This window comes from Ixodes scapularis, unplaced genomic scaffold (genome assembly GCF_016920785.2).
Source record: "Ixodes scapularis isolate PalLabHiFi unplaced genomic scaffold, ASM1692078v2 PGA_scaffold6__148_contigs__length_123643588, whole genome shotgun sequence".
NCBI classification, from domain to species: Eukaryota; Metazoa; Arthropoda; class Arachnida; order Ixodida; family Ixodidae; genus Ixodes; species Ixodes scapularis.
Genome location: NW_024609881.1, coordinates 102,874,207 through 102,887,879, shown reverse-complemented (window position 1 = coordinate 102,887,879; position 13,673 = coordinate 102,874,207). Strand labels below are relative to the sequence as shown.

General features: G+C 44.5%; 1 protein-coding gene across 1 annotated transcript in view; it reads left to right on the top strand.

Moving 5' to 3' along the window:
• The first annotated feature begins 10,118 nt into the window (after nt 1–10,118).
• Nucleotides 10,119–13,673, top strand: part of LOC8024926 (cytochrome P450 3A8) — a 40,825-nt gene continuing 37,270 nt past the window's right edge. The window contains exon 1 of the mRNA XM_029967584.2: nt 10,119–10,177. Within this exon, the coding sequence (XP_029823444.2) occupies nt 10,119–10,177 (59 nt within the window). The remainder of the gene's footprint in view (nt 10,178–13,673) is intronic.

The window sequence follows — 13,673 nt, the reverse complement described above, 5'->3', positions numbered from 1 at the left end:
AATCGGATTCGAAGCGAATAGTGGTTTTGGTCGAATATTTTCGAATCAAATATCGAATACTTGCTGTTCAAAAAACTTGGCCGTTTTTAGAGGGAAGTTTACAGAAATACTTCCAAACTGGACTTCTCACGTTGTCGTTAGTCTATCTTGGCAGCCGACTTAGCTGCCGTCATTTTGACAATGTCGAAGTCATCCACTCACCTTGTCGCCGCAATAATATAATATTCCTTCGAAATATCATAATGTAAATGTTTTGAAACCGTGTTTATGAGTTTTATCGGAAATAAAAGTTTCTGAGCTATTATGCATGTTATGAGAAATTTCTAAGGGTATTTATTTTTAGCCTAAACTTGTTTTTCTAAATTTATGTCGGGACGTGGCGGTGGTGAGAAAAAGTGCGGCAACCAGGGCACCAAGATTGGCGATTATGGCGCCGGCGTCTCTGGAGTTCGTTGCTCGGTTTCTTTTGCCCGTTATTAAAAAAGTTGATGAAATAATTACGATGATTATATTTCAAAGTTCCCACCATAATATTTATACCATTTTGCCGAATGCGTGAATATATTCTTGATTTTAGATATCGTTTCTTTCTGGTCTTTAGACAGTAAACAAACTTGCAACCGTGAGTTTGCGAACACTTCGAAAAGCACGAATATTACAACTGCTCCCGAAGCGAATATCGAAAATAGTACTATTCGAAACTACTATTCGAAAATTCGAATATTCGCACAACACTAGTGCTTGGGAGCAAAAGATACTTGAGGCTGTTTTTATATATGCGGTGAGAAATACACAGTTCCCTTTTTCTCTCAAACACTCGGTACTTTAAAACGAAGGCAAAAACCACATCGTCTTGAACGAGGGTTTTGAGACATTCGTAGTTTCCGCAGCATTGGTCCCACTGAATTTTAATCCACGGTGGACGTTTCTCCGGGTATGCCTAAAGGCTGGCGAACCTTCTTGCGGAGACACAAATAAAGTCGTTGAGTTTTTCTCCTATGAGCACTCTTTTGGGTCTGGAGCTGGCTAATCAGATTTTCTCTACCCCCCCCCCCCCCCCTCATAAAAAAAAAAGCTTGTGTGAGTTTTTGTTTACTAAACTCTTCTCCATTGAGTATTTCTTCTGTGAAATTTTCACTGAGTTCGTCTCTTTGCATATTTAAAAATCCGGCAAAAACTTCCAGCGACATTCGGTGGAATCGGGTTAATTTCCACTCATTTTCACCAGAAACCAGCGTAGTTTAGCAGTCTTTGGTGGAAATATTACCGGCCGCCCCTTCCCGTAACCAGATTTCGCTGGACCTTTTACCGGACCCACTTACGGCTAAAATCTGGCAAAACCTTCCCGTGACATTCGGCGGAAACGGGTTAATTTCCACTCATTTTCACCAGAAACAAACGTAGCCACTTTCGCTGGAAGTGATATCAGAACCACTTTCGATTACCCGCCGCTGGAATCCTATCGTAAGCCACTCTCGTTTGCCAGACAACGAACATCACTGGAAGCCGACGCAAGGGGAACGGCTAAAGTCAAGGAAGCCAAGACGAGCAGGGGGACTGTGTTTGTAATGGCTGCCGCCAATGCAGCGGCATTCTCGTGAGTGCGTGTTTTAGCTCGAAACGACGTTGCAATTCTTCAAGAAGTGCGTGCAGCGAACTGTTTTGACGATCCAAAAAGGTGGGCACTTTCAGCCGTTGTCATCCGAAACCAGTTTACCAGTCTTTGGTAGATTATTTGCCGGCCATCTGATTTCACTGGAATGTCACCGGCAGCCCCTTTCGTATACCAGACGACCCGGTTTTCCTAGAAATCTTACCCGAAACGGGTGACTCGCTTCCCTATTTACCGACCTTCACTCGAAGCCGACGGGAGGGGAGGGGGAAGCCGAGACGAGCCGGCGACTGGGTGTGTAATTATGGTGCCTCGCACCAAGGACGAGTCCCCACGCACCCTCTCTCCCTCGCATTGGGTTCGTGGGGAAAATGCAAGAGGGTCGTTTTGCTGACTTATTTTTTTTTTTAAAGAAAACCGGTTTCTTTGTGGTCAAAGAGCAATGGCCGGCCAGGAACGAACGCTCACTCTCGGCTTCTCGTTCCATGTGTGCGACCTGTATCTTCCAAAGCAGCTGGGTGTGCAGATGAAAAGAATATATTTTTCAGTGACCTGTTTCTTACGCCTCTTTGTCCGTCCGTCTTCAGAAGCATCCAGCGGGCGAAAAAGACTGTGCCCAAGATTTCTCAACGTCGGCGGATGTTCGTTTCGCGCGTTCGTGGTTTTCGCTAAGCGTGCTACTGACGCCTGGTGCACCCGCGGCGACGGCATCAGGCACGACATCGTGAGTGTGCCCGGGATTTCTCAACGGCGGTGGATGTTCGTTCCGCGCGGTCGTGGTTTTCGCTAAGCGTGCTACTGACGCCTGGTGCACCCGCGGCGACGGCATCAGGGACGACATCGTGAGTGTGCCCGGGATTTCTCAACGGCGGCGGATGTTCGTTCCGCGCGGTCGTGGTTTTCGCTAAGCATGCTACTGACGCCTGGTGCACCCGCGGTGATGGCATCAGGGACGATATCGTGAGTGTGCCCGAGATTTCTCAACGGCGGCGGATGTTCGCTCCGCGCGTTCGGGGTTTTCACTAAACGTGCAGCTGACAGTATACGTATGTGTGTGTCCGTGTAGTGCACCTGCGTGGTTTTATTAGTTGAACTACCGTGCGTCTAGGAATTTACCCAGCGGCATTGTGAGTACCTTCAAAGATATCTTTTGCGGCAAAGAACTTGGTTGTTCCTATTTGGTCTGATTGCTTTTGTCTACAGCTGTGCAAATTGTTTCACTGGTATCGACCCTGTTAAATAAATACATAGAACCTTCAGTTCTATATGAACTAACCACTTTAATTGTTCCCGAATCGTCCAGAATCTGGTAAACATACACCAACCATGGTTCACAGGCTTCCTCCTAAGTGCCTTCCGTTGACGTCCGAAACAAGAAAGGAAAAACACGGTAAATTCCGGCCAATCTGGTGATCTGGTAAATTCTGATTTTACTGGAAGTGAAAAGAGTCCCGTAGTCCTGTAAAATAAATTTTTACTGGAAATAAACTTCAGGTTAAAATCCGGTGACATTTTGGTAAAATATCTGGTGACATTCCATTAGTAACAGTCTTGTAAAAAAAAAAACGGTGCCATTCCAATAAAAAGTCCGTCGATATTCCGGTAAACTACGGATTTACTGGAAGTGAAAACAGTCCCATTATCCAGTAAAATAGACTTTTACTTGAAATGACATTCCGGTAAAAAATATTTATCAATAGGGATGGCTGATAGAATTTTCTGTGAACCCGCAATAAGTGAGTTAGTTTATCTCCAATGAGATTTTTCCTGCTAAACATTTCTTCTGAGAGGTTTTCTCCGGCCCTCTCTGGCTGGCTGGTCAGCCTTTTTACAAAACCACGCAGAGTGGGTGACCATTTCACCGGTGAGTTTTTCCAGCAAAATTTTCTCCGGTGCGCTTTTTTGCGGGGTTGTGGCGGGCTTGTAATCTTTCGCCTAAATTCGAAAAAAATGCTGCTGATGGTGTTTGCGGTGCGCTTTACCCCGGTGAGCGTTTCTTGTGCTCCGGTAAGCTGTTCTCTTGGCGCGCAAAATATTTGGAAGAGCTTTTTCTCGTCTACCTTTTTTAGTAAGTATTTCTCCGACGAGCCTTATTATGGGTTTTTCGCCCTGTCTAACGAGCTTTTCTCCAGTCGAAAAACGACTTGAGTGAGTTTTTTTCCAGCGTGCTTTCCTTTGATTAGCCTTCCTCCGGATCTGTGTCGCCGGGTTGTCCGCTTCTCTTCAAACACATACAAAAAAAGTATTTTTTTTACAGCGAAGTTGTTATGCGTTAGGATCAGGGGAAACATCCGTCCGGGGATGTTGACAGAGAACTTCCCATTTGTCGTGGCAAGTATGAATATATAAAAATAAAAAAGAGGGAGCAACCAGCGTGAGTCATCCTTCCTTGGCATTATTAGATAGGTCCTGATTCCTTGTTATCATCTCTAGGCGGTGTCCTCGAGGTCGTCCTAGATGTCATCCTTGAGATTGTCCTTCAGGTTGTCCTAGAAGTCATCCTCTAGCCATCGTCCTAGACGTCGTAAAAATAAGCTTCGCTGGTCCTCCATCTTCACGTGAAGTGGAAGGGCTCTACATTTTTTTTGTTCGTTTTCTTTTTCCGGTTTACGTAAGTTTTTTTCCGGTTATTTTTTCTTCAGATTTGTCTGGCTGTGGGATCAGCAGTTTTCCGAACCTGCAATAAAGAGAGCGAGCTTTTCTCCAGGTTCTTATGGCTTGCTGGACAGCTTTTCTTCGAAGCCCTACAACGAATGTCGTGAAAACTTCTCTAGTGAGCTTTTTTTTTTCAGGCATGTATGGTTGCCTTTTCAGATTATATTCGAACCTCGCCATAAATTGAGTAAGCGTATGTCGAAAGAGCTTTTTTCCGGATTCACACAAAACAAAAGCAGATGAGCCTTTGTCCCGTGAGCTGTTCGCCGGGGGTTGGCAACACCGCTTTCTCGGTATACATTTTCGAGTGCAGATGATGCAGATCCAGACTGGCGAGCCTGTGCAGAATGATTAACCGGAAGAAGACCAAGTCGCCCTGCGCGGAAAAACACCACACTCCTTCAGAGAATGTGCGATAGAGATGTTCTCGGTGCCCCTATAGTGAGGAGCTGGATATATTGGGCAAACTGGCCGATGCGTAAATAACCGTCTTCGAGATAATCGAAATGAGGCACCATCAAAAGCCAATCATCCCGCACATCCCGTTGCTGCCCACGCGAAGAAGTGTATTGGGTGCGCACCGAACTTCGGCAGCACCAAGATCCTGAGAGCACATCATCAGTGATTCGGACGTGAAACCATCACAACATTCTTTATCGAAAAAGCAAAAAAAGAACGTCTTAACCGCATCGTTAGCCCTGATAAGACGGGAAATAGAATTTATCAGGCCAAAACTGAAAAAAAAATAAACATGGGCAGTCGCAGTACGGTGATCGAATCCTTCTATTAAGGCTATTGTAACCTCCTCTCCTTCAGCCCTCTTCCGTTCAGGTTAACGCTTGAATTTTTCGTGCTTGGAAATACACATTCGTCGTTGATAACTAGAAGAGTCGTCTGTGAAATACCTCCGTCTTTTTATTCTTTTACAGCGGAGCTGTTAAAGGCTAGTTTCCCCAGTTTCGTGACCGTGGACAAATAAATCTCGACACAAAACTCTGGAAAGCTACCGCCATCTATGAGCAACGGCGGCAACCAGACAGCCGGCGTGCCGGTTGTCTGGTTGCCGCCGTCACTTATAGATGGCGGAAAACTTTCCAGCCTTTCCACTCTGGTTTTCACCAGAGTGGAAAGGCTGAATTTCTCTAGACGTAATCCTAGGACGACCTCGAGGACAACGTCCTAGACGTTGTCCTCAAGATCGTCCTAGAAGTCGTCCTTGAGGTCGTCATAGATGTCGTCCCTGAGGTGGTCTTTGAGGTCGTTCTAGACGTCGTCTCTGAGGTCGTCCTTGAGGCCGTCCAACAAGTCCTCCTTGAAATCGTCCAAGAAGTCGTCCTTGAGGTCGTCCCACCATAGTACAGCTTCGCTGGTCTTCCTTCTTCACTAGAGTGGAAAGGCTGAAAGTTCTTTCTTCTACAACCTTCCTATATTAAATATCTAGGCGGAGGCTGGTTCGAGATCATATCAGACCAGTAGACGGTGATGGACGCTCAGTGATAAGGGCCTTCCACTGTCATATCAGATCAGATAAGATTTTTTTCCCTCAAACATATCACATTACATGAGGGGGGAATACATACAACATTCAATGCACAAAAATAAAAAGCAAACAGCAAAACAAAACAAAAAAAATGAATTCAGGGATCACACTTTACAAATGGGAATTACAAATGTCGCGAAATTTATTGGTATCAGCTTCCTGGACGATGTGAGCGAGTAAGGAATTCCAGTCGGATATAGCAAGTAAAAGGGGGGAATTTTGAAATTCGTTAGTTCTGGAGAAGCGGTGCTGAAGTTTTAGTGGATGATCGCGGCGCTTTGAAATGTAAGATGAATCTTGGAGATAGAGGCTACAAACATTCCGATGATGAGTAGTGGATGCCACAAAGAGAAACAAGACGGGCTAATTTGGTTCTAACGGTTAGAGGTTTCAACTCCGGGCTGGTTTTAATAATTGTGACACTCGAGGTTCTGGAATTGTCATGCATGATGTAGCGTGATGCCTTGTTTTGAACAGACTCGAGCTTGTTAAGAAGGTATGCTTGATGAGGCCACCAGATGATGTTGAAAAATTCGAGTTTCGATCGCACAAATGCTTTGTAGGCGGTTAGTTTGACTGTCTGAGATGAGCGGAAAAGGTGGCGTTTGAGGTATCCGGCGATTTACATGCACTTGAAACGGTGTTATTGATATGATTGTTTCAGGTTAGGTCCTCTGAAAAAATTTCTTCTAAGTACTTGTATGTTCGAACTTTTTCTATGTCTTCGTGGTTAGTGAAATATTTCCTTGGCTTAGAAGAGGGCTGACTGGCAAATGTTATAAATCTTATTTTGTTTGTGTTGAATCTCAGTGGACATGTGCTGCACCAAAGTGAAATCATGTTGAGGCCTTGCTGTAGCAGTGCTTGATCATTTGGGTTGGTGATGCGCCGGTAGATAACAAAGTCATCTGCAAAAAGTCTTATGGAGGATATTAAGCTAGGAGGCAGGTCGTTTATGTAAATGAGAAATAAAAGCGGACACAATACGCTGCCCTGAGGGACTCCCGACTTTACTGATAATTTAAAAATGTTACTATCTCCGACATATGTAGAATTTTTACGACTTTCAAGAGAAGTGACAATTCATTGTTTGATAACAGGATGAATGTTGAGTTCAGAGAGCTTGTACAACAGGCGTTGTTGAGGTGCGGAGTCAAAGGCTTTGGCAAAATCAATAAATGTGGCATCAGTTGTTCTAGAAGAGTGGATGTTTTCGTGCAAATTAGTAACAAATTAAAAAAATTGCGTTCACACGAAAAACCATTTCTGAATCCATGTTGGGTAGCATTGATTAGGTGATGGTCAGGTACGTAGCTAATGACATGGGAATATATGACATGCTCCATAATTTTGCATGATGCACTTGTTAGTGAAATTGGTCTATAACTAGAGAAATGTTTTTTTTTATCACCAGGTTTAAAAATTGGTAGCACTTTCCCAAATCTCCAATCCGCCGGAAGGTACATTAGCTCTACAGATCGCTTAAAAATGAGATTTAGTAATTGACAAGATATGGTTCGTGTTACCTTCAAACGTTGGGGACAAATGTCGTCTTCGCCAGGTGCTGAGCTTTGGGAGAGTCGATCAATAATTGCCAAACAGCCTTCTTGTGTAAATGTGACAGGTTCACATGATACGGTTGGAGATACACAAATTTGATCACATGGCAAAGGAAACTGTTCCTCAGTGAAAACAGATACAAAATACTCATTAAAAATGGCTGCTGAATCATGGTTCGAGAGCTCCTGTTCTTGCTCATTATAAATCTTAGGCGAATTTCGCTCTTGTTGAGGACCGATGGTCTTTGAAGTTTGTGGGGTTTGTTTTGAATAAATTTAGAAGGTTACTCATGTAATATTTATTTTTTGCCTTTCTAATTACAGATTCGTACTTGTTGTAGCACTCATTATATTTTTACTAGTCTATAACTAGATGACTTAACTTTGATGTAAAAAACAAACGTTTTTTCTTATTAGATAAACTTTTTAACCAGTTAGTGAACCATGGTCGTTCAGCATTCGTTTTAGCACAATTTTCAGAACGAAAGTTGACTTAAGTCTCTTAAACTCCAGTTTCAACATATTCCAGTTTGCCTCAAGCGATCGTTTGTTAAAATTTTCTTACCACTTAGACGCAAAACTTTGAAAAGAGGCAACAAGAGCTTCCTTGTTGACTTCAGAATAATCATGTATAATTTTTGATGGCGTAGCTTTAAACTCAATCTGGAGTGTCATTTCAACAAAAACAATGTTATGGTCACATATTTAACCGAGAACATCAACTGCCATAATATTTTGAGGAGACGACGTAACCGACGACGTTTAGTATAGCATTGTTCCTCGTAGGCTGACTAACGATTTGATTAAGGCTAAAAATGCTTGCTATATTAAAAAATTAGAGGCTTCCAATGGGTTTGAACATAAATTTTCAATACACCCTTCTTTCCAGTTAGCACCAGGGTAGTTAAAGTCCCCTCCTACCATAATACAACAATATGGGTAGGAACATTTAATAGATTTGATGCATTCAAACAATTTCTCTGAAAAGCCATTACCTCTGCCCGGAGGGCGATAACAGGCGCCAAGAAAAAACATGAGTGAGTAAATTCTAGACGAACCCACAACATTTCTAGGCTACAATCAACAGGGTTGAGAGAAGCGTTAACAGATTTGCTAACTGCAACAGCGTGCGACAGCGTACGATCTTTCCGAAACAGATTGAATGTCTCACTCAGAAGAAACTCCACATTTTCAACTTCAGGTGGTAACCACGTTTCAGTTCCTACTACCATCTTAGAATTGGTATCGTCGATGACCAATGCAAGATCGTCATGTTTAGATAAAAGAATACGGAAGTTAGCGAGAATGAGTGAGACATCAACTTTTTTTTTTTTGGCTACGTGTTACCTCATGCTATGGCACAGTCATATTGTTGTTCTGAAGTCGTCTCAGCAAAATCACGTCGTCATTCTGGGGACAATAGCAGAAGTGTTTACCATCAGCGTATAGCTTGTCGAAGACAAGTTTGACCTTAATGTTCCTTTCTCTGAATTGCTCACTAAATTGCCATAGTTTGCCACGATGTAGACGGGTCCGTGGTGTGAAATCTTCCGAAATAGAAACGCGTAGAGAAAGAACGTTTTTTAGTTTCTGAGCGCTATGAAGAATATCCTGTCTACTTTGATAGTCGAGGAAGCGCGCAACAAAAGGGCGTTTTGCGAAGTCACGTTTGCCACCCACGCGGTGCGCACGCTCAATCACACCGGCTTCGAAGCCCAGATGTATCTTCATAAACTCCTTCATAATGACAGATGAATGTTCCCATGTTTCATTTTTGTTTTTCTGGAATGCACCAGAAGAGCCCGATTGTTTCTTCTCATTCTATTATTTAGGTCATCAATTCCGGACTAGAGTAAATCAAATTACCCGCGCGTGCAACCAAGATCAGCCCTTAACTTGCGAACACTTGCCTCAACAACCATGAGTCTTTCTTTAACCTCACTTATTTCATGAATTTGTTTTTCTAGGGCATGAACCGTGTGTTGAAGTTCGCCGATTCCTCAACAGATAGAATCCAGCCTTTCCCGAGTTTCCTTTCGGTTCTCTTCATTTGTTGCCGCGAGCTTTTGAAGCATTACATCTAATTCTCCGATTCCCGTAAGTGGCCCAGGATTTGGTTCTACGTCTCATGATAGGGCTAGCAATCCCTCCAACAACAAGACACATGTATCGTGAGTGGTCGTGAGGTAGGGAAAGCAGGCTGTTAAGCAGAGCAGCGAATACATTACAGAAACCACGAAAACAAGTTAGTACTCATTGACGGTCGATGGGGCACGACACTCCCAAGAGCTTGGGATTATTAGAACGGTAACATTTCGCATTTTTCATATAATTAACCTGGGCTGTGAAGCGTGTTAGGTACAATGGTTGTGCCGTGCCCCGATGGTTGCAGGCAGTGCAGCTCCTGTTGAAGATGTTTCGCCGACGGGAAGGGGGAAGCGTCGAGCGACGCACCACTGCTCGGTGATGCCCAAGGTGGAAGATAGAGCACCGTGACTGCGTGCCCGCGCTATCTTTTGGCGAGGAGCTCGAGTGAAGCACGTGTTCTTCCGGCCAAGACGGTTGGTGCAGCGTAGTCCCATGCAGAACGGTTAGATCCGCGGCGACAAACAGGAGCAGGAGCTGGGTTGTGAAGCGTGCTAGGTACAGCATGGCTTTGTCGTGTCCGCGTTGAAAGGAGTCTCGCAGGTGGTTGACAAAGACGACTCGTGCATGCAAGATACTTGGGTACCCGTGGAAAGCAAACAAAGAGATGCTCGCAATTGCTGCCATCTTCACCATCTTGGTCGTCCTGGGAATAGGTCTTCTAAGGTGAGTTGCTATAGCGGGTGATGAACACTGCGTGACACTGCTTGCGCGAACACGGCTTCTGTGCCTTTTTCATCTTACTTCGAAAGGATATTGGCAAGCATTCAAACTTTTGCTTGGGTTAATACCCCGTCTGTGCATTGTACTCCACCATGATCATTTTAACGACCATTCTTTCAATACTGAGAGGAAAAAAGAAGATAAGACTGGTTTGTTTTGCATTATCAGCGTTTTGAAGTGTCGACGGTCCGAAAAAAACGAAACATTGACGACGACCTTCATGTCCAGAGCGCGGTATTGAACATTATGCAGTATTTAAACAGCGACCATCTAAATGTATTAAGAAAAACATTAGAAAGTCATGTCAGGTAGTGAAACGATTGTTGTTAATTATTTCGCAGCTAAAGTCAGCCGGAAAACGTATGCCACCTGACATCAGCTCAGGTTATGTCAATTATGCGATACATTTAGCGAGTAAATTAAATTTGTTCATAGGCCACGTGACGTCAACTCCTTCGCTAAATGTAGCGGGAAAAGTAAATTCCTCTACTGGTAATGTGACGTCAAATTTTCTGCTAACTTTTGCAGAGAAACCGAATGGTATTTAGGCTACGTCACCTGAATTTTCCAGCTAAATTTAGCGGAGAAATGAGACAACGGGTGGACTGACAAATTTCTGGGTTTAAGGGTTTTCGGTAAAAAATCATAATTTCATGCTTTAAAATCAAATCGTGTCTTTGGACCCGAATAATGCACCGATCTCATTGAGCGTTCGGCGCATGCGTGAAACTGCCATAATTTTAAATCACAGTAAATTCACTGGATCCTTGGAAACAAATGCCATTTCCTTCCCCGACTGCTAGCAGGAAACAAAAAGATACTAACATACAGACTACCAAACCTCGGGAGGTGATTGGCTGGTTGGTGTCAGTTGCCATGGCAATCGCCATTTCTGTCCATTTAATATCTTCCTGCCTTCGAAAGTGTCGTTCTGAATCAGCTGCGCCATTACCGTTGTTGAGCATCATTGTATTGAAAGCGTTCCTCATAATAAAGAAACAAAAAAACGAAATTGTTCCTCGCCAATATAAGCGTCTGTCCGCAGTTCATGCAATCAACTTATCAATTGTGCCTATCTGCGGTGAACTTTTTCAATGGTATCGTTGTTGCTGGCGTACTTCACGACGGGAAAAATGATCTTTTTAATGCCGCCACGCACCGACGACTCACGTAGTGGTTGTGCGAAGATGCGCGTTTGCTTCGCCGGTGTTTGGATAAAAAAAGAAATCGCGGTATTCGAAAATGTTTTTGTAAAGCAGCTCGTCACCGACAGTGTGCATCACCTCACCAAGAGTGGAGAGGCCAAGGGGAAACTGCTCTTTCCACGAATCAAAATGGCGACTCTACGCGGGAGCTTGACGCTATACTTACATAGGAGAAGGACGGCGTGTTTTCGACGACTGTCGCCGGTGACATTTTTTATTCGCGCTCCTTTCAAAACCACAAGCGATACAAACCACCCAATAAGACTTTTTTAAACCTGTCCTTCACTTTAAGTTCGACCGCAGTTGACGCTACTGTACGATGGAACAATTCATCCAGCTTCAAAAGTGCACAGTCACGGAGCGCTTGTTGTCTTTGCGCTTTTGCTAGCACAATAAAGGCTGTGTTTTTTTTTTTTGGTGCGTGATTGGTTAAGTCGGTGATAGCATGCCTACAAAAACAACGATAACCGTGACGAGGCGCTTCTGACACTGCCTGGTTAACTCTAAAGTCCCTTGATGGGGGGGGGGGGGGGGGTTAAAATATTAAGGTGGTCTAGTTGATTTAACATATTGAATTAGAAAACGCAAAGGACAGACACGGACATGAAGTAGACAGGACAGCGCTATTCTTGATAGCCTTGATACTTCTTTTACAAGTAACGACAACCAACACAAATCACAAAGCACATTCCGTTTTGGAACACAATGGCGGAATTCAGTTGTCTTCTGCTGTGCACCGCCATTCGCTTCCTGAAACCTGCATCGTGACGCAGTCGGCGCTTCAAAGAATGCCGCTACTTGTAGGAAGCTCTTATCTAGGGACTTTAATTGGCTCCATTGAACTGTGGAGTCGTCTGCGGTCGAACTTATAATATGCAACGGAGCCGACGTAATCTGTGTTATCTGCAGCGCGGGAAAAGGGGTTGAATGCCTATGCAGATTGTTACCCTTTAGAGAGGTGAATGACTAGCATAGGCAACAGGGAAGGGGGAAAGAAAGATGTGAGAGGAGTTTGTTAAAAATAGTGGGCTGTTTCGGGGACTAGGTGTCACCTTCGGAGATCACGCGCTATATAAAGGCGTGTGCTATGAGAAGGCGTGCTTCATAAAACCGTTGTAAGTCGTGTGTGGCTGACAAGAGGCAATGTGCCCTTGATTCCTGTGTATCTGCTCGCTCATTTCCATGAACTCCACAGTGGGATAGAATCCACTGGAATGTGAGCTTCCAAGCATTGTCCTCCAACTCTGTTGCTAAGTGTGCAGTCTTCTGAGTTATCAGGGGAGCGTTCTCGGCGTCAATGATATGATCCAGAGCTCCGCGAGGATCTGCCAGGGTCACAACTTTTCCGGTCGCAAAACGTTCCTGAAGGGCCTTGAGAGCCAAAAGAACTGCAACCGTCTCAGCTGTCGTAGATAATGTCTCGATGTTCAAAATAACAGCTTTTTCAGTTGATAGGGCGGGCATTGTGTAGGCTGCAAATGTAGTTCCTCTCTTGATGTCGACTGAGCCATCGGTGTAGATGGCGATGTGTCCAACGTACTTATCTTCGAGGGCCACGGCAACGGCAGAACGAGCAACTGTTGGATGGAGATCTCTTTTTTTAGGTAGGTCTCGCAATGACTCGTGCATGTTCAGTAATGGGCGTGTTCTATGCGGAGGGGTGGGGAGGATAGAGCGTTCCTGGGCTTGCGACATCACGTTGAAACTGCGCTGCTAATTCACCGCGTTTTGATGATGATCCTTTGAGCAGATGGGGCAGTATGTAATCCGCCGACGGGATGGTGTGCAATCGCGTCAAGGAATGCATCACTGCTTTTTCTGCTCGAAGACTGATTGGCTGCTCTTGGGCTTCTTTTAGCGTCAGAACGTTTCTTGCGTAAGGGGGAAGACCCAGGCATAGTCATAGCGCAACACGGGGAAAACGTTCTAGTGCGTCTATTTGAGGTTTTTGAACGTTGACGAAGGGAATTGCATACAGTAGCTTGGACTGAACGAGGCCCCTGTAAAGCGTTCGTAAACCACCTAGTGGAATACCCTGCTGGCTGTGCGCCCGAAAAGTATGGAGTACGCCCAGTACTTGGCGACACTGCCCCAGTAGTGTTTTTACCGCCGTCCTCTGTGTCACGAGGTTGCCATAAAGAAGGCCGAGACAGAGGTGGAAATGCTTCTTTAAATCTTCAGGCCGTCAAACATTACTTCGACAGTTTGCCGCCATCGCTGTAAGGTAAAGCGGT